The sequence below is a fragment of the Cottoperca gobio genome, chromosome 16 (assembly GCF_900634415.1).
Source record: "Cottoperca gobio chromosome 16, fCotGob3.1, whole genome shotgun sequence".
Taxonomy (NCBI): domain Eukaryota; kingdom Metazoa; phylum Chordata; class Actinopteri; order Perciformes; family Bovichtidae; genus Cottoperca; species Cottoperca gobio.
Window position 1 is genome coordinate 18,809,745 of NC_041370.1, and position 24,031 is coordinate 18,833,775.

Here is a 24,031-nt window from a genome sequence, read left to right on the forward strand (position 1 = left end):
TTTTTATAGAACATATACAAAAAAAAAAAATTGGCTACATTGTGTTTCAAACTAAAACGTACAAAATTACTTTCATTTCTATTCATGATGCTCTGGCTGGCTCGTTGTGTACCTTGCTGTAAAACATGACCTGCAATGCATCACTTCCTGGGTGTATTGTAGGAGTTACAATACTGCAGCAGCAATGAAAGCGTTCAAGTTTCTCCCAATGGCATCTTGGTATTCTCCAACGAGTCTTGAATTGTCACCAATAGATTGTGTTGTTTTTATGTGTGGTTATTTCGATTTTCCCACAGAACGGGAATGCGTCATGTGACCAAATCAGCTGATGGAGGAAAAAAAGAGAAGTCGCGGGCCGCCTTCTCGTGTGACGCATGGTTCACGCTACGGTACGCCATTTGTGTCGAGCAGCAAAAAGCGCGGACAGTGGAAATAGTCGTATAACAAGAGGTAAGTTCAATTGAGGTTTGACTGTATTATATCATTATTACTTGAGTGTTTTTTACTGAAACGATAGACGACTATCTGGGGTGTTTTCAAGCACTGTTTCGGCAAAATAGAGGACTGATACAGAGGTCGATGTTAGCCTCCTTTTTGGGCCTCTGTGCTGCCGTCGTTTTCCAAGCTATGGAGCGATCTAGACCCGCCTCTGTCACGCTGTGATTGGACTACACAGCTGTAGTAGCAATTTAATTGGACGTGCTGTGCGCGTCTCAAAATACTGTTGAGAAACATGTCGCTAGTTAGCAGGTTAGCCGCGGGTAGCCATCAGCAGTATCCACAACAACTTCACCTGATTTGTATGCAGGTGCGAGAGCCTTTTACGCCATGAAAAGAGTGTACACGCAGTGTTTTACACTGCAATTCTGGGCGTTGTCTTTGCAGTTGCCAACATGTAGTCTAAAACATGTTCGGCTAACTTAATATTACTTTTAAGCTAGCATCATGTTTGATAGTGAAACCTTTGGTAACGCTAGTTACTCTAGGTGGAGTTCATCAAACCGACAATGTGGTTAAGTTATGTTTTGCATTTGAATGACGACGGAGTTGTAGTAGAGACAGACACATGAATGCGGTTCTAATCGACACCATTATGCCAAGATACTATCAGTTCTCCGCTCTGGAAAGAGAACACGATACCGAATTCACAATAAAACACTTGTAAACATAAGTTCAACACAAAGTGAGACTCGTGATTAATTACCTTTTTTAGGCATTCTTCATTTCAGGGTTCAATCGAGGCTACTGAGCCACCTAATACACACACTCCAACTTCATGTGGGGTTCCTCTTGTCAGTCCTGTAGTCATATTCTACCCACATACTCACAGGTTGTTACACAGCTGTTAAGCCCGTTCTCAACATTGGACTTAACGTTTATTGAAATAAAAAGCTCATTGACTGACCTTCACAAAACTTTTATTATTATTTTAATTGTAATTGTATTGATCCTAGTATAGACTGAGGCTTGTTAGCAGACACGAGGCAGTACCCACTAAATGTAAATCTAGGTAAAGGACAGTATCCATTCATTGCCTGTATCAAATGTACCTATTACATCAAACCTTACATAAACCTTTAGTGGCAATATACACATGAACTGTAGAAAATGCACTGAAACATAATATTTGTTGTTCAAGATGTCCAGTATATTTTATACAAACAATGTATTATAGTGGTTTAGAAAGCTACAAATGTGCAAAGCAAATTACAAAACAATTTGAGTACACATATGTGGCAAAAAGAAACATGCTGCATATTCAGAAAATACAAGAAAATAGAAAAACATTTCTTAAGTTGCAGTGCATTGAGCTTTTTTTTTGGCCACTGTAGAAATGGTGAAACAAATACATTTTGAGATTATTAACACTGTGTAAAGCACTAGTAATATGATTATTCATAATTAAGCTATACTTATACTGGTGTAATTGTGGCAATGACTGTAGCGCTATTGAAACATGTCTACAAGCGTTTATTAATGATTCTTAAACCACTCTCATGCTGGCATGTTTTTAACAAACAATTTGTGCTTGGAAGCACTAGATGGCGACATTTACTTGTGTTAAGGCAGAAAGTGTCGTTGAAGGATTGATCACTTTTCAGAAGCTTGTGTTTAATTATAAATTATGTGGCAAATGCACTTTACTTGTTTCCAGAATGTTTAAAGATACCAGACTTAAGTTGTGTTTTTTCTTTCCAGGAGGTTGATCCAATTTTGGTGATAGCGATCAACACCTCTGTTATATAATTATAGCAGGGTATGATATGGATATAACCTTGATATCAGAAAAGGAGGCTGTTGAGGACAATGTGCCTGACAATGAAACCAGTGGGACGTTGCAGCAAGATGATGTGGACATGGGAGAAACTAAAAGAGACTCCCCCAGTAGGACTGCCAAGCCGGATAAAGCAGATGAAGAACTCGCTACGAGACTTCGGCCGGACTCCGTACCTGAAGATGGGGATAACCTCTGCACAAACTGTGGCTTCTCAGCCAAATGTCCAAGATCACTGAAGATTCACTTTGCAAGAAAGCATGGAAAGAACTCAAAGAATACGAATAGAACTGGAAAGCCAGCTGAAAAAAGTGAAAATATCTCTAACATGAGTCCAGCTGAAATCCAACAGGAAGTAGACATGGAGACCGAAAGTGCTGCTGAAGTAAAACAACACCCGAAGTCCGATCTTGATGTGCTGAGATCAGCAGCCAATGAGATGAACACAAATAGTTTAACTAAAAAGGAAACTGTATTAGACAAACAGCAGGTAGATCAAGATGATGCGATCCCTACCCAAGAGAGAAGAGTAAGCAAGCGAACCCCAAAACCTAAGATGATATATTCCTGCAACTACTGTGGGCAAGAGTTTAGAGACAAGTCCCCTCTAGATGTGCATATCCAGAGTTACCACACCAAAGACACACCATACACATGTGAGTATACGCTATTCTCCAGTTCAGTACACGTTATTCTAAAGATGTTGTATATTTGAAGAAGTTTTCCATCAAAATATTGATAGACTTATTACGTGTTAATAATAATGAGAGAAAAGCTTTTGGGGGAAATTGTACTTTATATAATATTGGGATTTGAGTTAAAAGTAGAAACATGCAATAAAAAGTTTTTTATTTTCACTATTTCTGCATTTCTTGTTCAAAGTAAGAATTGCACACATTTTTTTAACTGAATTGTTTAAATTGATGTTTAAAAAGAGACTCAACGTGAATCTTTGAAATGTCTTCCAGTTGACGCTGGTGAGAACATAGAAGAAGAAAAGGAAGCTGAGGATCCTGGCAGCACTCCGAAGGCTACTCCCACTAGAGTGGCAGCTAAACGTGCACTAAGCAGGTTCCAGCTTAAGTGTACAAACTGTGATTTTAGGGTTAGCACCCCTACATTGCTGGAGAGCCATACTCGGATCAAACACCAGAACCAGGAGTGGTACCGCTGCAAATTGTGTAACTTCTTTTCGGCCACATCTGAGTGGATGGACGCTCACCTGTCCTCCGATAGTCACATGCAGCAGCAGAAAGGGGAGGAAAGCACAGAATCTTCCTCATTTGAAGTCTACGTTGAGAATGTAAGCAGAGACAGTGCTGGAGATGATGCTATTATAGATGATATGGCTCAGGTGACTGGTGCAGAAGGGGTTGCTACTTTGACAGAAGGAGATCAGGAAACTGAAGAGGCAGTGGAGGCTGCCAAAGCTGAGTTGGTTGAGGAGGAAGATTTAGAGCTTGAATCTCCCAAAAGGAAAAGAGGAAGACCAAAGCAAGGGTCCACGACCACTTGTGGATACTGTGGCCTAGTAGTGTCCAACGCTACTAACCTCAGTGTCCATGTCCGCCGCAAACACAGCAAGGAGTACGGCTACAGCTGCACTCTGTGCAACTACAGCTGTGTCACTAAAGGAGACATGGATCGTCACTGCGTCACAAAGAAACATGTTAGACGTGCACAAGAGTGCTCAATTAAGAACCGAGTTGACAATCACACGAGTGCATCACTGCAGCAACCCACAAGTACGCAAAGCCAGGAACCAGAGGCAGCCTCACAGACCCCCGACAAAGAGCCGGAATCTGACAACACAGCCTCCAACGAACACAGTGGAGAAGAGCAAACTCTGTCAGACACAAGCCAGAAAAAAAGTAAATATGACTCTGTTAATGCTTGCAGCCATTGCGATTTTGTTGCTCAATCAGTCCCTTCGCTCCATCTTCACGTCAAGAGAAAGCACACCAAAGATTTTGAGTATGTCTGTCTAGCATGTAGCTACTATGCTGTAACGAGTAGGGAAATGTCTCGCCATGCCAGCACAGAAAAGCACAAACAGAAAAGCCAGAAATACCTGGAGCCACTAGGGAGTGAGGGACAAAAAGCTTTGGCACTCCCTTTAAAGCTGAAGGACATCATTGAGCTTGTGGGGGCAAACTCTAACTCTGAATGTGAATCCGTTAGCCCCATTGAAGAGTCTGACTCTTGTTCTGATGACAGCCAAGCTATGGAAAGTCAGAATACAGCTGCACCCTCCATCACCACAGAGCCTGTCGATGCTGTGGCTAGTGTGGCTGATAGTGCAGATGAGAAGCAAGCAGAGACTATTACATCTTCCAGCACCAGTGATCCAGATCCAACCAACGAGACGATGGGACTTACAGAGCTGAGTGAATCCCAGCAGGCTCCAACAGAACTTCAGCCCGAAGAGGATCCCTCTGCACAACAAGAGATCCAGAAGGAAGTGGCTAAAGAAGCAGATGAAGAGCACAAGATGATTTTAGATGCAAAAAGTGACAGCTCTCATTCAGATACACAAATGTCCAAAGCCATCCCCTTTGATGCCTGCATTGTATCCATGAAGGTCCTTGCTGAGCAGGAGCTGCAGGAAGGTCTGGCTCTAGAAGGGGAGAATGCTGTGATATGTCTGACTGGGGGATCACCGGTGACTGGCTTCCTGCCCTCCCATTCTACCTATGTCAAGAAGCTCACGCGCAAAGAAATGAAGGTCAGGAAAGAAGCCACAGGAAACAGCTCGCGCATACGTTGCGACGACTGTGGCTTTATGGCCGATGGCATCAGCGGCCTCAACGTCCACATCTCAATGAAACATCCGTCCAAGGAGAAGCATTTCCACTGCTTGGTGTGCGGCAAGTCGTTCTACACAGAAAGCAACCTGCACCAACACCTGACTAGCGCTGCGCACCTTCGCAATGAACAGAACAGTGTGGAGGAGCTGCCCGAAGGGGGCGCAAGCTTCAAGTGCGTAAAATGCACAGACCGCTTCGAGTCGGAACAGGAGCTGTTTGTTCACATTAAGGAGAAGCACGAGGAGCTTTTGAGGGAGGTCAACAAGTACGTGGTGGAGGACACGGAGCAGATCAACCGTGAGCGCGAGGAGAACCAGGGCAGTGTGTGTAAATATTGTGGCAAGGTGTGCAAGAGCAGCAACTCCATGGCCTTCCTGGCACACATCCGCACACATACTGGTATGTATCCTGCTTCAATCACACACACTTTCTTAATTTTATGTATGGTTTTAGAAATTTGAAGAAGTGCCCAGCACGAGTTTGGTAAAACACTACATGACAGCACAGTATGGGGAATGTGTTTATCGGGAATTGCTTTTTATCTTATCTCCCTGCAAATATCAGAATTAGTAACTCCATATCATATATTTTCAATGCATTGTGAAGCATAAAAAAAAAAAAAACATATATGGAACAGAAATAGGGTTTTGATCAGAACATTAAAAAAATTAATTTTCTTAAATACAAATGTTTCATTTTGAACCTCCTGTGACTGACATGAGGCATTTTAATGCCTTATGAGACTTGAACACATCCAGTTTTACCAAACACAATAATCTCTTTGTGTAGCTGCTCAGCCACGAGGCCTTTGTTTTTAGGTACAACTGTATTGAGTGGAGAAACGCAGCCTGTTCTTTGGCAGCTCAAGCTAATGTTAAGGCTACTATCTACTGCAGCCAGGTAATAGCTGTTTCAGTAGAGGTGAAGGTAAAGACTGATTGAGCTTCAGACCAGCAGGAGAGATGCTAATGGACCCCAGATTGGGATTCCCTGAGCAACGCTTGGTCAGAGACATGTGCGACTCATAATTGATGTGTCCATTACCAAGACTCAGTTGTAATTATAGTCAATAAGTCTCTGTAAATGTGTTAAAGCTTAGGCTAAAAGCATTGGAGGTCCAAAGAGAGGTGGGCTAATAATTTAAAATAATCAATGCAGACGTATTCAAAGCCTTTAATTTCCCTTGTGTCTGTACGTCCATGTTTGTGTATATATGTGTGAGCGTGCGTATGCCTAGTGAACGTGTGTATATGTCAGCCTTCATGGCTAGCTGATTATCCTCAATCCATTAAGATTTATCTTGTCATTTATAATGCAAAGCAGGTCTGCGTTGGTCAGGGCTTCGGCTGGGAAATGTCTGGCAGGTTAAGAACATAGGGCGCTCCATTACTTCTCCCTGACCATGTGTATTAATTGCTTTTAAAATCAACTTAATGCAGGAACGAGATGTGAGGGCGCCATCAATAAATGCCCTTCTCTGCCTCCTATGGTTCATCCCCCTTTCAGCCCAAACTTTAATGGGACTTTAATTGAAGTCCATGCTCTGTGCTTACCATGCGAGTACATGATTGTATGTGCTTTTATGTATGTATGTATGAAGTGTCTGTTGCATAGGAGATAAAATAGCGTTGTTTCCACCTTCAGACTCAGTGACAGTGGACGGTTTGTGGAGGTATTGTAGCTTTTGTTAGAGAACCCAGAGATAATAATCCCATGTTAAATACCGAGCAAGTACTTAAAATAGTGTGCTCATTTCACTCCATTATAAATGCAATGAGCTAAACATTTTTATTTTATTTTATTTAGCCAGGAAGCTGTCATCGAGATACATTTCTTCTTCAAGGGAGTCCTGGTTGTCTGCAGTAAAATATGATGTTATGCTGTAGCTTCAGTAGTATAAGAGGGATAACCAATGTGTTATCTGGGGCAAAATAATAATTTCATGTTAAGGAAACTTAAACATCTTTTGTCCTCTCATGTAGTATGTATGCCAGTCACCTTGTGTGCCCAAAGTCAGATTGCTTACTGCTAAAATCAGATTGCTTAATGCTGTAAGGACTGGAGGTTAAAATCCTGATGATTAATGTCCAGCCACCACTTTCTTCTTATTAAGGAATAGTCTATATGTATCCATAATTTTACCTTGTGTCATAATTCTTGAGTTTTGAGGTCACTTACTTAGTGTTACTTAAGAAAATGAAAGCTGTGACACTGAGGTCCCAACAGATGGCTTCAAGTCAAGGGCAAATTCTGAGGCTTCAAATGATGAATACTTTGTTTTTTAGGTTTACCTCTTTTTATATAATTGAGTTATGCTCTTGTTTATGAGATTACTTTCATTTATGCTGTTCTTATTTGTAGAAAGCACCTATTTCTCTTCATTTTGACAACATATGCCAGTTGTTATTATTGCTAAGTTCCCTCATTACAGTGAGTTATTCACCTTTTATGTGGTGGTCATTTATTCTGGGAGTTTGTTTGTGGGGCTGTGGAGCTGCACGGTGGGGGTCTGCCAGTTTCTGGGCTGGGAGCATGTCCAGATCCTTTTAATTAAGACCTAGTTTTTATTCACTTGATTAATCAGTGAAATCAGGAGACTGTAGTGGGAGGCTGCACACAAATTTGTCAATTTGTCCCTTAAAGGAAATGCGTACACATGCTTGAATTTTGCCAATGAGGGTAACGCTGGAATTTGCATTTTGAGGTAAATTGGTCACTTTTTCACTGGAGTGAGCTGTCTGACCTCAAACTGAGCCTTACAGTAATGGACACACATGCCATGCGTGCACATTTGCACACATGATGTGATGTGTGTTTGTAGAAATAACTGTAAAAGTAAAATAGTTGAACACATGGGCTTTGATACAGAAGTATTGCATCTTTAGTTATTTAGTGTTTCCCCTCAGGATTTGATATTCTATGAAGTATAGAAGCATTTACGTTTAGAGCATCATGGGACAGTACAATCTCTACTGGCAGCAATGTCTGCCGCCAGAGATGCAGATGAGGGAGGACTTTGTGTCAATTTGAGTGTATGACACTTGTTATTTACATATTATATATTTTATTTCCTTTGTAATCAAGTCTAAGTCCATTTTGGAACCAGATCCAGGAGTAGCCCAAACTTGGCAAAAAGAGTATACCGATTTTAAAGATGAAATGTTGATTTGTCTGCATAAGTTCTATACTAACATCCCCGTCACTCACCATCAAACTAAACAATTTTGACGACAACAAAAGTAGAAGGACCAGATGGAGAAAAGCATTTATTGTGTGTAAAGCGAATGCAGAATGGGACAAGACTGAAGTATTTACAGCTCTCGGCGTAATTGCTGTTTTTCCATGCCAGCGCATGGACACCCTGCAGGCAGTGGAGGGACTGGTGCACAGTGTGTGCAGAGGGAAGTCTCCAGGCTTCAGAAGCCTTTGGATGAGCTGGCACAGTACCACAAGAAGGCCATGGATTTGTCTCTCATGTGAACTGTTGTTGAGCTGGGGCAGGAGCCGGCCAAACTTCATGGGGACAATAAGTCTTGCCGACATACTCTCCAGAGCAGGGGTACCAACCTTTTTGATACTGAGAGCTACTTCAAGGGTACTGAATAATACGAAGGGCTACTTGTTTGATACAAACTTCCTGAATAACATAACGGTTCACCTTTAATATTATCATTAATAATAATCATAATAAATATTCATATATGTGAAGAGACTGTCTGATCACATGTTAATGTTAATTATTCCTCACAATAATTATTAATAATGATTTACCATGGTAGGAAACACCTATTTAAACATGCAACATTATTTATATATGTTCTCAATCTATTTCAACATTTGAAAGTCAGAGTTATCACATCTCTGATATCTTTGTAAATATCTTTATTGACAGTTTTGTATGAATGAGCACATTTGTAGCATTTTTTTCAAAATCACACCAGTTATATCTTTGTATTTTGTAAGTGTCACTCACTTCTGTAACATTTTATAGGAAATCATTAACTGTCACATCTTCAAATCATATCCTGTTTGTACAAACACTAACTTTGTAACATCGGAGAGTGGAGATGACATCGGAACCTTTCTTCTCGTCTTTGAACAGTGTTTTCAATAACATCATTGTACCTTTCAAGACCTCTCCGTCCTAAAAGACTTTCTTGTACTTTATTTAAAATAATGTGCAGCTCAAAATGAAGCTTCCGATGCTTTGTGTGACTTGTTCACCGGCCTCGTGATAAGAGATGCTGCTGCTCAAAGCTGCTTTAACTCCCGACTTGTTCTGCCCGCAGTGCTGCAGCTGGGAGTTAGCTAGTTAGCATGGTAGCTTTGTGACACGTACCGAAGTGTCTCCACAATGTGCCGCTTTGCCGTCGCTCCGCAAATGAGACATACACACTTTTCTTACAACTGTTGGGTTTTGAGGCCCAAAGGGCGCTGAGATAGTCTTTCAATTGAATCCAGTAAACTTCTAGTTGATCAAGATACTTATTTATTTAAAGTGATGATGACAGCAATGTCAAAAAATACCCTCAGCCGAGGACACTTTCACACACCAAGTCCACAGTCCGAATCAATAAAGAGCCAGTTAGCTGTCTGTTGGTACAAGTGAAAGTGTTACAAAAACATCATAAACATTTTGCTATATTCTCTACAGAAGGGTGTCGTCGTCCCTCATTGGTCCATGTTGGCGCGGTTATGCCCCTTGGTGGGCCGTCTTGTAGGTGGCGAGATGGAGGTGGACCTGAAACTCTTTGAAGAGAACCTACAGTGCTTCATTCATAACTAATATAGTGCTCATTATACATTTGTGCAGAAATACATGTTGTGCAATAATACATTTAGATTGAGGTGGACGAGTGCATGTGATAATCATTAAATGTGACACAATACATAATACATTTTGATTGAGGTGGACGAGTGCATGTGATAATCATTAAATGTGACACAATACATAATACATTTTGATTGAGGTGGACGAGTACATGTGATAATCATTAAATGTGACACAATACAATCAGGAGTTTATTTACTTCTCACAACATAATTCTTCCTCCCAATCATTGTGAAAATAGTTTGTTTTCTTTCGCTTTTCTGCCATGTTTAGTGTAAAACACGTACCTAGCGCCCCATCGTAGCTGCTCCCGCTAGCTTGTCTCAGCGAAAAGTGAAATAGTGATTTAGCTTGCGCGTGGAATTGAACTCTGATCCCAGGGTACAGAGTATACATAACACATTTTAGTTTTTTAAATTCTATATTCAATATTGTCATTTTAAAATAAAGAATAGTTCAAGTGTTATTGATTTTTCTTTTTTTTTTAACAGCAAAACAATCCAATACATTTTTTAGACGGAGCTTCATGGTGACTAGTGCTATTTTTAGAACATGCTCTGCGGGCGACTCACGTGGTCCCTGCAGACGACCAAGTGCCCGGGGGCACCACGTTGGCTGTCCCTGCTCCAGAGGATGACAACGGTGTTTACCAGAACTGTGCACAACGGGGAATCCACTCAGACCTCTACACTGTCTGTACGACACCATCAAACCCTGATGTCCTTCCAGACATTATTTAGGATCCAAGGGTAGAAGACAAAATGTGTAGAGCTACAAATTAAAGATGGCCGCCAACGTCCAGATGATTATGCAACAAGGATGGTTATGATGATTGTGGACGTATCACCAATTGGTATGGGTCAGACAGAAAACAAGGCCTTTCCAGGAATGTTATTCTTGAGGGAAATGAGCTTTTTGAGCATTGTTACAAGGACATTTCAGACTACGTATGGAAAGATATTACTGAACATCTTGCATTCTCTTTAGGATTGACAGTGACATAGCTGTACAGTAAATAGTTTGTATGGTGCTCGCAGCTTTTTAAATTACGTCCTTATTAGAAAATATATTTTTGGTGTGCAATCCCTTGTATATGTATTGGACTTAATAAGACCTATTTCCAAATATTACATTTTAATTTATACTATTTATGTTGTAAAATGGCCAATCCCAGTGTTCCCATGTGTTGGACTTTCTTTCTGATGAGCCATCAGTGCAACATACTTACAGGTAGCGTGGACCCGCACGCCCAAAATCCAGGCAGCCATGCCTCAATTCTTAACTGATAATTGACTAACGGGGTAGCGCCACTGTGAATGACACAATTAAAACTAATCTGTTGTCTTTTTCTACAAATTTCACATATGAAGTTCCCATTGTTGATCATGAGGAGAACCATTCGGCTTGTAAACAGCTCTGGAGGAAACCTTCCAGAGTTTTTTTTATATAGAAAGTGGAGTTTGAAAAATGTGAGCATGATGAAAGACATTATGAAGTTGCATTATATGCATTATAGCTTGACCCATATTAGGGGAACTAAAAGTTAGAATCTCTCCGACTCTGGTGCAAAGAGGACGTAACACTTTGTGTTTGCGAGGCAGGAGAGATTATTTTCTCTCCCTCTCGTCTCTAGCTTTCAGTAACCGTATATTTTTCACACGTTTGTGCTGATGTGCACAGGTGAAGTCTCCCCATTTAGGATCATGTGGCACTGCATTAACTATATTTGAATCCCCTCACTGTAATGTGAAATATATCTATTGGCTGGCTACAGTTAATGAAAACAATTCATTTTGACTTGATATCTGTAACCTTGTGTGTGACAGACTTTGATAACTTATACAGTGCTTTCTGCGTAAACTGTGGTACGGCTTTAGCCAAAGCGGGACACTCTTAAGTACTAACAGTATAGAAAGAAACTTAACAAAGCAGACATTTTATTTATATGGAATTATCGTGTGTGTGTGTGTGTGTGTGTGTGTGTGGAAACATTACATCAGGTTCTTCTCTCCTCTCAGGAAATGAATTAGTCATTCCCTGTCTCATCTGGGATGTGAGGGAGCCACATCGCCCCTATGTGGATGGCAATATTAATTTAACATGACACTGCATTGATGGTCAATTTCAGTTTCACGGAGGCTGTTTAAGTGGAGTGGTGGAGTATTAATGTGATAAGATGTGGGAACTGAGGGACGTTACATCTCTCTCCTTTCTGCCATGTCTCATACTCAGCCAGCCATCTGGACAAATCAGCTCCCCACACGCCTCTCTCTCACCTCAACTTCAGGGTGCGTGTGTGTGTGTGTGTGTGTGTGTGTGTGTGTGCGTGTATGTGAGTGTATGTGAGTGAGGGAATGATCGTCTCTCCTTCTGTTTGTCCACGGGTGGTTATGTCTTGTGAAATTGAATGTGTGTGTATGCACATGCATGGATGTGAGGTGGGGTTCTGAATCTAGATGTAGGTATGTGTAGGTGTGATGGTGGGCGCGGTGCGAGTCCATTTGTCTGTCTTTTAGTTTTTTTTGCGGGTGTTGATTGTGTTGTGCGATTAATGTTTTTAAATGCGTGTGAAAGTGTCTGCACATTTAGGTGTGAAGTGTGTTTATGTATAGGGATTTTATGTGTTTATCTGCCTTTATTTGTTTGTGTGTGTGTGTGTGCCTTTTGTGACTGTAGTGATTTGTGTGTGTATATGTGTGTAGTATACTGTAGGGACATGTGAAACGAAGAGGCTGGCTTTGCTGTTGCCCATGTGTGCACCCCCCACCCCCGCCCCCTGTGTTTATGGGCCTTGTTAGCACAGGCTTGCCTTTCAATCTTCGTTACTGGCTTAAAATTTGATGTGTCGTACTTCCAGCTCACAGCAAGTGAACCGTGTATGAACGAATTAGTAATCTACACAAAGTGCTTAATCAAATCAGCGGCTGCCCCTGGAATAAATATTGTAGAACGTCTTAGGGATATTCACTGCGAGAGGGTGAGGGTTTGCTCAAAGATGCATATGTGGATTTACCAGGCTACCACTTGGATTGGAGTGTCGCACTGGCCTGAATCTGGCCGAGCCCTTCAAGCTAAATATCCATTATGTTTTAGCCAAATACACATGTTGAATTTTTGGCTGAATTTAGAGTTTAGTATTTGTTGTTAAACTGTATGAAAAAGGGATTTTGTTCAACATCAACAACCATTTTTATATACCCACTTCTGGAGGATGTTAGTAGATGTTTGTGCGTCACACAGAGAGCGCAGGCATCAGCCCTCGCAGCTCTGCTCTTAAATGACGGATGGCAGGCAGAGCCTGTGCCACTCTCTCAAACGCTACCCCGCCCCCTAGACTTATTAATGACAATAATTAGGGAGAAACCTCCCTGAGAAGCCCGCCAGAGTGATTAGCGCTTTAATGATGGAATGGGAGGTAGTGAGCGCACACAGAATTGATTTACGTATTCGCCCTGACCTTTGGAATCCAATTTACGCATCCACAGGCAAAGGAAGAGTAGGTAAGAGATGAAGGAGAGTGACAAGGATAGATAGAGAGTGAAAGAAGAGCGGCCGGCACTCGGAGTGTGACTGTAGTTTTTATGGGGACTGTAGTAAGGGCATCTGTTTTTATAATTCTGAAGTCATTCTGTAGCTGTGAAGTAGGTTGAAGTCTCAGCATAGAACTAATAACAGTCTTCCATGCATGGCATTGAAAAATGATCTGTAATGTTAAATCAGGTTACTGCCCAGCGGGTATATAGTCATGTTTTATTAAAATTGCCACCTCTATCTTTCTAACATAATATTATTGTTTGATATGAACTTTCTTCATGCACTTTGTTTTGCAGGATCCAAGCCCTTCATGTGTAAGATCTGCAACTTTGCAACTGCTCAGCTGGGAGACTGCCAGGAACCACGTGAAGAGACACCTTGGCATGAGAGAGTACAAATGTGACATCTGTGGGTGAGTTACAAGGACTAAAATCTTTTTTTAAATGATTGGAAACACTTTCTTTAAAAGCAAGGATATGATTCTAAACTGGAAAACAGTTTATTCTTTCCAGAAAGCACAATTTATTCAGCCCGATAAGGTAAGTTGATAACATGACCTGCTGCCTCCGTAAGCATCATATTTGTTTGGAAATGTTGTTCTAGTTTCCAGAACAGCTCCCATTGTTTTCCAATTGAAAATCGAAATTGAGAAGCAAACACCTGTGACAGCCAGCGTTGGTTGCTTTCCTCTCGTCAGGTGTAGAAAGGTTTCATGTTACCGTCTAAGGAGCGATCTACTGATTATCTATTGTACAGCCCACTTTAAATTGCATTTGTCTCAAACTAATTCATAATTCAATCCAATTTAACCCTGCCTGACCACAATAAGAGAAGTGATACTAATCTGATGCAAATTCCTTGTCAAAATAGTGAGATTTTATCTGTTGAAAAAAATACATTAAATCTTTCCACACATTGCCTAAATGAGCTGCTAATCCAAACAATATCATTCGTGTGTCTTTGGAGAATGTTGATGTATTGGCACATTTAATATTCTAGTTAAAATTCTAAATACATCGGCTATTATTTATTTAGGACAGATCAGAAGCTGTCCGCACTCCCAAGAGCAACCCAACCATCTCAGTCATAGTTACACCCTAATGTGTGAAAACAGGATTTCTAACCTTTAACTGCTCCCTGGCCTTTCTTAAAAAGACAAATGTATTGCTCCTACTTAACTTTCCTCCTGAATTAAAGGTAACCCAAATAGAGTTTATTTTACCTTCCTTATCGTTTTAGCTGTACAAATAGTCCTAATTGGAAGTTTATGAAGGTAACCACGAGCCTATAAATACCCAGCAGTGCAAGAGTGCAGTTCTGTCCCACTACCTTGTACCCCCTACATGTAGACCATATGTTGTGTTCAGCTCGTTTCATTCCCGTGGTAGACCTCCTCACTGCCTTGCCATGTTCAAATGGACGTGTTAAGCTGTTTAACATGCAGTCTGGGAATAGAGTAAATTGTGGGATTTCCAGCTTTGTGCCATCGAGCTTCTGCGGCTACACTCTTGCTAAGAGGAAGACATATGTGGAGTTATTAGTTTCTCCCTCTGTGTAATTTTTTGCAAACCGTTCCATTTAGTTCAGTCGCGGGCCGATTTTGTTCTTAAGCCGAGCAGAGCGAATGTGTTTATTTGCTCCCGCTGATGTTTGCAAACATATTACAGCAGGAGCAAACAAGTTTAAACACAGCTTCTCCTTTAATGAGAGGAAAGGCTCATGTTTCACGAGCCCTCCAGCTGAAAACCCTCTCCTCCCAAGTGCTGCAAATGTGTTGGGTTTTGACCAAGTGTCTAGCTTTACATACGCGCACGCACACACGCACGCACATACGTACAGAACAGTTCCCGAATATGCCTTTAAATGGGACCACTAAATACAGCCCCTGGTTTCACAAATCATGTGGATGGAGGAGCCGTGTGCTGCCAGTGCCAGCCACTGGTGACAAATCGACCCTGTGTGTGCTTTCAGTACTGACTGATCACCAGGCCATCCCTCCTCTTGACTAAAGAGCAGCAAACACAAAGAAACCCCCAGAAACACCCTCATTAAGGCCATACATACACATAGCCTGCTCCCCTTCCCAAACTTCTCACATTTGATGTCCTTAACCTGAATCTAAAGCACGTTACTAATGGATGGCCGTGTCTCGGCTATAATGTTTAAAGTGAGATTATAGCGCGATTAAGTTCTGCATTCTCCTGCGGATACTAATGACGGGGCAACATTTCGTAACCAAACAAAGTTTTTCCCGATATTTGTTGATAATCACCATTACTCATTTCAATTAACACACGACTATGTTTAGGCTGCTAATATAACATTTGGGTTTCATTAATTTATTTCATGCTTGCACACGGGCCTCCATGGGGCACAGAGTTTTGCTGCTTTAGTTTATTGCCATTTAGTTTGGAGCATTTCCTCAGCACATTGTTTGTGTTTTGTCTTTCCTTTACCTTCCTTAAAAAAGAATCTCCCTCCACTGCCATCGATTGGCGTGTTTCCCTTGTTGAAGTTTCAGACTGGAAGATTATCTCAGCTCTGACGCTGTGATCGAACGAACACGCGCTGCACCTTGGCTGTCCACCTCACTTTAGCTTCCGCGTTGCCACCAGTCTCTTCTCAGGAGCGGGGGAACTTGTTGATAGTTAAAGATCATATTGTTGTGGCATTTAATTAACAAATGCAAATGCAAGGCCAGAACAGATTGGAACCCTTGACCATGCTGTCAATCACACCTGAGTGGGCCGGTCAGTGGCTCGCTCATCATCGCTTACACTTTATAGGCTTTCTGTCTCTGCCTCACCACTTCTCTCACTTCCTCTACACATCTGTGTCCGTGCTTCTATCTCTCTATTTGCCTAGATGTGTCTTTATTTTTTTAAACCGACTGCTCTGTCTTAATTTTCCTATAAAGAACTTTTAAGGTGCAAAAACAGCAGAAAAACACAAATTGGCTGTTTTGTGTACAAGATAAGATTTCTCATATTTAATTGGTTAAAGAATTCTCCAGCATGTGAGACGGCAGATTCTTGCATTTCCTCACGGTGTGTTTTGTCCACAGTGGGGCTCGGCCACTTAATGAGCCTCCTCCTCTTCTCCTCCATCATCTAACAGAAAGGCCCTGGATTCAGCATTTCCACCCTCCCGCTCCCTCGTCCTCCCCAAAGATGCAATAGACATCCAGTGCTGTTGTAGGTGTTAAATTATGCATAAACAGTCTAAATGCTTTGAGGCATTGGTTTAATATCTTAGCCCTGGCCTTAGAAGTATTAACACTATCATGGACATGGATTGTCCTCCCGTGGAATGCCGTTTTATGATTATGGGTCATAAACTGCTGCCCGTTTCCTAGTGTCACTTTAGGAATTTGAACAAAACTTAAAAACCTTTTTGTTTTCTCACAACACCAAAAAAGTTTGCGACGTGCTAAAGTTTGTCTTCTCTGTGGAGGAGGCTGCATTGTGTTTTTCCCTCCCTCTCTTGTCTCAGTTTTTTCTTGACTTAGTGTTGGAGGGAGTATATATAGTCATGATTTCATGTTGGGTGTTGTGTGTGTGATTTGACTGTTAACAGGATGGGGCTGGCTCATGTCAGGGTTTTTATGTCCCCCCCTGTCTTGTGAGATTGTCTGGTCTGTTCCCAGAATAGCCCATCAGTTCCGCCCTGCGTGGCTCATCCGCTGTAATGTGCCTTAATGCCCGGGCCTGTATGAGTAGTGTGAGCCCTGGCAGTGACAGTGGAGGAGCATCTTAGCTCGCTGCTTATCCAGAGAAAGCCGTCACTTAACTCAGCCCCTCTATTGTCTATCCACACCCCTCTCCTTCTCCCCTGACGTGATTCTCTATAATCCTCAAACAGATTCTGGTTAGAACTCCCTGAGAACTATTTTTATGTTTTTTTTCCTCCCTTCCTCCCATTTAAACATTAATGGTTGTTGCAGATGAAGAGAGGGATCCCTATGAGGATGATTATAATGTCACTCCGCTGATCTCCCGCCGCCCCGAAATAATTGTACATCATCGCTTCATAACGTGTCAGAGGGACACGTTGGTGGCGTGCAATTAAAACCGCAGAATATAATACACCAAATTACTGCCTGTCAGGCCTATGAACAACACACTCGGTATTTGAGTTACACTTAATCATCACGTACATTAGCGATTTCGCTAAGATCCCTCCACCCCACCCCCTCCGCCCATACAGCAAGGGCGTGAAACACACTGCTCCTTACAGGCTGAGGGATTGTGTCTTGTGATACAACAGCTCTAGGGTAGCTACGTATTAACGTTAGAGTTAGACCTTTTGAAAGCTCATAATGTCCTAAATGATTTAGCTGCGCATGACCAGGAAAGTGCACCACGTGTCGTCAGGAGCTGGAAGCAGGAACTGGAATTCATTAAAACACAACATATATTTTAATATTTTCCTCAAACGATTCAGATTCAATAAGCCTTTTGTGTTTGCATATCAGTTCTTTTATCAGCCTGTAAGTATGTAGTTACAAGCATGTAAAGTGAGAACAGTATAACCAAACTACCACCAATCTGTTTTTGTAATTGAATATACCTCAATCATTTGTTGTAAGGCCTAGAAGTTGCCAAACTAACATTGACGAAGGTGTTGTGCCCTGCAGTGCCACAGCACATACTGATATATCTAATGCATGTACTCCTTATCTAAATGAGTATGTATGGCCCTTTTTTAACTTGTTTTTCTCCATCTAATTTATTTGTGCCCATCAGACACAGGGCCCGGTATTAAGTCCCATCAAGAAGATGTATTCATGTTTACTGCTATGGACACTTAAGAGTTTATGTCCAGGAACACAGTCCTTGTCAGTCAGTGTAGTCCCCTTCACCAAAATAAACACATTTTGCTCTGATGCATTTAAGTAAATTTAGTGTGCCATTATCGGAAATGAAATAAGTAACGCTAAAGGTCATTTGGGAAATAATGCAGAAAGGCTGGTCTGGAAAGGTTAAGTATGTGACGGAGCTGTTCTGATGATAACGAGGGCTGCGTATGGCTTGGAGAGCTCGGCGTTCTGGTTTGACTCGGCACTCTGCGATCGCTCTTTATGACCGAGACAGCTTTACAGCCCGTTACCCCCCATAACACGATAAAGCGCAGCATAATGGATTGGATGTGTTTAGTAGCCTTGGGCTGATGTTTGTAAAATTAATGTTTTTTGCAATAGAAACACACTCGTGCACAGGCACACATGCACACACAGAAAAAAAAGCACGAGAAAAAAATGAGAGGAGAGAGAAATCAACTCCGGACAGCATCGATGTATCAATATAAATCCACCAGTGTACAGTTTTTCACTTTTTATACTTGTTTTGGAGCTGACTGGATTGTCAAACTTTATTTCCTCACAAGTGTCGTGTCCTCGCAGATATCTCTCAGCTGAAGAGATGACAACAAACATATGGCTTCATTAGTTTAGTTTGGATTACAGGCCCAATACTCAGCAGAAAGGCGCTGAATGCTATTAGATTTGTGTTTCAAATTACACAGCACAAGTACTAAAGGGAGATAAAGTCTGTTTGCAAAGTCAGTCTCATGTTGGTGAAAGGATGCTTTTGAAGAGTTTGAATGGGACCCCGCACAGCATCTCTGAGCGCCGAAGACAAAGAGAGAAATCTCCGTCAGCAGATCAGTCTTATTAGGTTTTAATAACAATCTCATATTCTTTAGTGGGCCCAGAACTGGGGCCTGAGGGGCTTCATAATCAAAGCATTTCACTTTAATCAAAGACAAACAAAAAAACATTGTGTCCACACTAAACGGCAAGATCAGTATTTAAGCTGGGGAGCCAACACAGCACATAGGCTTATGATAGTAAGTTACACTTCTCTTGAGGGCCGTATGTATGATCTCAGTAGTTTAATTTTTTAAACATTACATTTCCTGTGGCCTCAGCCTTTTCTCACTTTTTGTTTTTGTTAAATATCAACTTGCAGGACAAAAAGGAAGTAGTAGTAATCAGGAAAAAGGGAGCCTCACAAGACCCTATCTTGATAGCATTTTAAACTTAAATTACCTTTTAAAAAATGATTAGAATCAGCTAACAAAGGAGAATTAGCTCCATTCGGTAGAGCAACATGAATAAAGTTTTCACCCCCCCACCTAACCAAAAGAAGTACAAAATTGATCCTTTAAAGTTGTTGAATTATTTAAAAAATGTTTCTGAACAATCCATTCTATAGAGTTAATCATGTCATAGGTATATTGTAGGAGAAAAAAACATAAAGAGGGGGAAGTTAATGAGTGATTAACAACAGCAATTAAAAGATGAAGAGCAAGGCAGATGAAAAAAGGGGTGTAATTAAAATATCAGTCCTCCCATTGTCAGAAGTGCGAGTGTCATCCATTGTGCACTTATTAAAAAGCTGGGTGGAGGGGAAGGAGCAAACGGTGCTTAATTCCAGCAGCCCAAAGTGTCTGGTAATCTGCCCATGGATGGAGCTGGAAAAGGCTGTAACTCATGTTTAAGTGTTAGGGCCGTGTCATTGCAGGTTCACAGTCATGCATTTCCGTGTTGACACCCATCGTGGGCAGGGGATATTTGGCAGTCAGGAGTAATTTAACTTAATTAATGGGATGCATATTTGATGGAGGAATAAAATATCCCGGCTCAGCAAAGTGGAAAAGGGGAAAGATTTAGTAGGAGTTAAAGGTGGAGGGGAGAGTAATTTGTGCATTCAGTTACCGACTGCTTGAGAGACAGAGAGACGGAGGGAGAGGAGAGAGAGAGAGAGAGAGGAGAGAGGGAGAGAGGGAGAGAGGGAGAGAGAGAGAGAGGGAGAGGAGAGAGAGAGGGAGAGAGAAAGGGAGGGAGAGAGAGAGAGAGGGTTGATAAAGATGGCAACCGGGAGGGAGGAGGAAGGGAAGGGGAGGATGAGAGATGGATGGTTGACACAAAGCTGAGTTGATGTGTAGAGGGGAATGGGCTGTCCCTCCATTGAGAGGGCCATCAGACTGACAACGCTTGATTTAATTGATATCCGGACTGAGCCCTTCCTCAGCGCAAACAGACACATTACGCTGGTTTGCAAACTTGTGGCAGAGCTGCCGGCTGCCAAGGGCCTTTTTAATATTCATGAGGGGGCTTTTAAGGGTGTTCGGCTACCGTCTCCTCCCTCCGCCGCCACCCGCTTTCCAACATGTCTTTACTACCAATACACACACTTTACCTTCCACACGCTCACAGCAGACACGCAACACGCTGGTTCTCCCTGACAAACCCGCGGCCTGACGAAAAGCTGTCACGCTGCTCTTAATCTCCCCTGGCACTTTTTAATTGACTTCCTGTAGGTATAGATTATTTTCATGCCGAGTCTGCCACCGAGATGTTTGATACCGTCCCGGAGACTGGCATCTGGGATGCTTGTAGCTCACCGGAGATGACGCCGTTATCTTGGTCTCTGTCTCTCTCCCTCTCTCTCTGTGTGATGGCCAGACTTATTGGGGGAACGTGGGAGAGGTAAAATTCAATCAGTCATTGCCATCATCATAATTGAGCTGATGTACCTGCTGTGAGTGCTGGGGAAATGTTGGCTTGGGTGGAAGGGAGGCTCTTTGTGTCTGACTGAAAGTGTTCGTAGCATTAGACCCATATACGGGGCAGGTACCGGCCCTCTGTTAAAGATTGGATGTTGGCCAGTTTGTGCGGTCCAATTGATTTGATGTATATGATGTAGTTTGTTTGATTACGTACGGTATTTATTGTCAAATGAATCAACACTATGCTGCTTGTCTGAGGTAAGCTCTTAAACCTAATGATACAGATGTAGGAGCTAGAAATTAAAACAGGTTTATAATCCAACAGCGAGATTATAATACATACCATACCATTGTCTCAATGCTGTGTCCAAGGTTTTTCTTCCTCCCTAACTGGGATGAAAATCTCAGAGAAACACTGAGCCTTTGTAAGTTTTTGGATATTTTGGCCTTGAAAATGGTGACATTTCAAGTTATGAAATACTGGCACAAACTGTCTGCTGTCAGTGGTTTGAGTCCAAAAAACATTGTTAGTGATACAAGCCTTCGTATCCATTGGTACGCCAAATAGCACTCTCACTTTGTGTATCACATGTGGTCTGGCCCACACATGCTCATACCAGGCACACGAGTGGACAGGTCCTCCTCCTACACACTACCATCTATTTACACACTTCTACACATACAAACTCGACTTTTCTATCATGATAAAAGTCTGTATATACTACAGTACATTGTGATTTTTACAGGCAGGATATCTGTAACATCGTGTGTCAGTTCCCAAAATGGGGTCCGGGGGCCAGCGAGGAGCCGCTGTGTGGGCTCATTTTATTATTTTCAACCCATGAGAGTTAATTCGACAAATAATGTGTAATGTGAAGTTTCTTTTGCTCCACTCTCAGCAGTCTTACAGTATAAATAAAAATGTATGTATTGCAGCTCTATTGAGGGGCTACATGTCGTGTGACATATTATGAAGCAGGAGTACAGACATGATGTTGTGCCGCTTGTTTCAGGAGGCTTGCTATGTTTCTCAGCTCATTCTCTGCAGTCCATCATTTGGGAGCATTCTTCAGGGTTAATATCACAAGATCCAGATGATTCTCAGATTTATGAAGTGATATTGACCATTGTCTATGTGAAACAGATAATAGGCTGTGATGAATGGCTGACATTAGTGATGAAATTACATCAACCTTAACAGGCTATTGTATTAACACACCTAGCCGATCCCACTCCTCCCCACTGCCCGTTTAATTGATTAATTGCTGACGTGGATGGATGAGGGGTTGCGGGTCCTGAATCGGTGGCTGATTGCTAGTCAACCATAAACAGGAGCAGCCACAGTGGGCCCTCAAGGGCAATATTCATGCTCCCCAACCTTATGGTGATTCCTTATCCAGCTCTGACAAGAGGAAAAATATTCGGCCATAAAAACGCTGGTATCACCGGGCTGACATATAAAGCCCTCCGTCACTACCTCCCTCTCTCTCTCCCTGCCTGTGTTGCGTCTCCTTTAGCTCTCAGTCGCTCAGCACACCCGTCGGACTCTGAAATCACCCATCCTCCTCTGCATGTGTAGCTACAGTCCCTCAGGTAGCCCCAGCTTTAAATATGAGCAAATAATGGCGGAGTGAGTGATGCTGCCTGTGTCCTTGACTGGGATCCTCTGTGTGCTATAGTCACATCTCACTGTCTCCAAGCCCCGTGGGACGCATAAAACACCCTCGTAGAAAAACTCCCGAGGCTTGTTGTTGGCATCCGCTGGATGGATGCGGGGATGCAGAAAGGCAATGAGGTCTTTGTGTATGTTTATGCAACTGTGGAGGGAGGTAGATAATGTTTACACTGCTGTGTGTTTAATGAGCAGGGCACTGTGTCCACTTTAATGTGTTTGCATTTCTGATGTGGTGCAACAAAGTTATTAAAACGTTATACGGGGTATCACATCTCTTTTATGTCTCACTGTTTGTTTGTCTGCATCTTCCATGGCCCTGGTAGCTGATGTTGGGCTTAGTGGTGGAAGAGGTTAGGATCATGCTTTGTTGCTGTCACTAAAATCTCCTCTTCAGCACAGTTGCCACCAAATTGTGCCGAAGCGCCTGACGGGGGCAGATTGGGGTATTTTTTGAGTTTAAGGAGGGGGCAAATGGGTACGGGGGAGTGTCTTGCCGTCAGGTCGGGCATCCACAAGTGTCAGGCTGGCAGGAAAGAGGAGTGGACATGTGGCCAGAAAAGTAGAAGACCCCTTTGTCAGCCACACCATCTTCGCTCTCCCCAACACTGCACCACGTTAACCCCCGCGCCACTGAGCCCCTCCAGACCCAGGCGTAGGTCTGAACCCCTGCATCCAGCCGTGAAAACGCTGACACATCGATTACCTCGCAGGGAAAAAAAAACGTTGAGCGTGATGAGGAGGAGCGTGCCGTGTGAAGAGGAAGCATTTATTCATTTATTCTGTTTATTCAGCAACACAAACAGAGGTCAGGATTATGCTGCAACACTGATAGCTCTGTGTCTATTACAGTTACATTTCAAATTAGGGGGTTCACTATGCTCACTTTTATGGTCACTTCAAAGCATGCCTGCTGCCTTCCAAGCCCCCCAGCTAAATCTGATTACTTAGACTTTTACAGTCCACATAAGCTTCAAGTAGAGCCAAAAAAGTAATTTGTTTCTTTGAGTCCAGTTCGGATCTCTTTGAAACACTCACTGGTGTTCTTCACTTGTAGTCTTTCTATTGGACATTAGATGGCGCCATTCAACTTGCTAGAAACCCACAGTCGCAGACTTCCTTTGCAATAGTTGGCTGCCTGGTGTGTGGTACATGTGGATCTCTTGCATGAATGAAATGCAATTAATATTCTATTTGTTTAGTTTAAAGGTTTGTTCAAATCTGTGACTTTTAGCATTTATCTCAATTCATTGTGTCATTTAAAAAATAAATAAAATACAATTTAAAAGTATTACTTGTGATACTTGTGTATCACAAGTATCACAAGTGAAACTTCTTTCTGGGTTATTTCAGATTTCAGCAAACAGTACAGTTAATGAAATGTGTGGAGGCCTACAAAG

The 24,031-nt window shown here is 42.1% G+C and overlaps 1 protein-coding gene across 1 annotated transcript in view; it reads left to right on the forward strand.

Moving 5' to 3' along the window:
• The first annotated feature begins 360 nt into the window (after positions 1–360).
• Positions 361–24,031, forward strand: part of znf407 (zinc finger protein 407) — a 145,711-nt gene continuing 122,040 nt past the window's right edge. The window contains 5 exon segments of the mRNA XM_029452039.1: positions 361–450; positions 2,200–2,931; positions 3,244–5,481; positions 13,744–13,799; positions 13,801–13,859. Coding sequence (XP_029307899.1) covers positions 2,265–2,931; positions 3,244–5,481; positions 13,744–13,799; positions 13,801–13,859 — 3,020 coding nt within the window. The 5' untranslated portion in view covers positions 361–450; positions 2,200–2,264.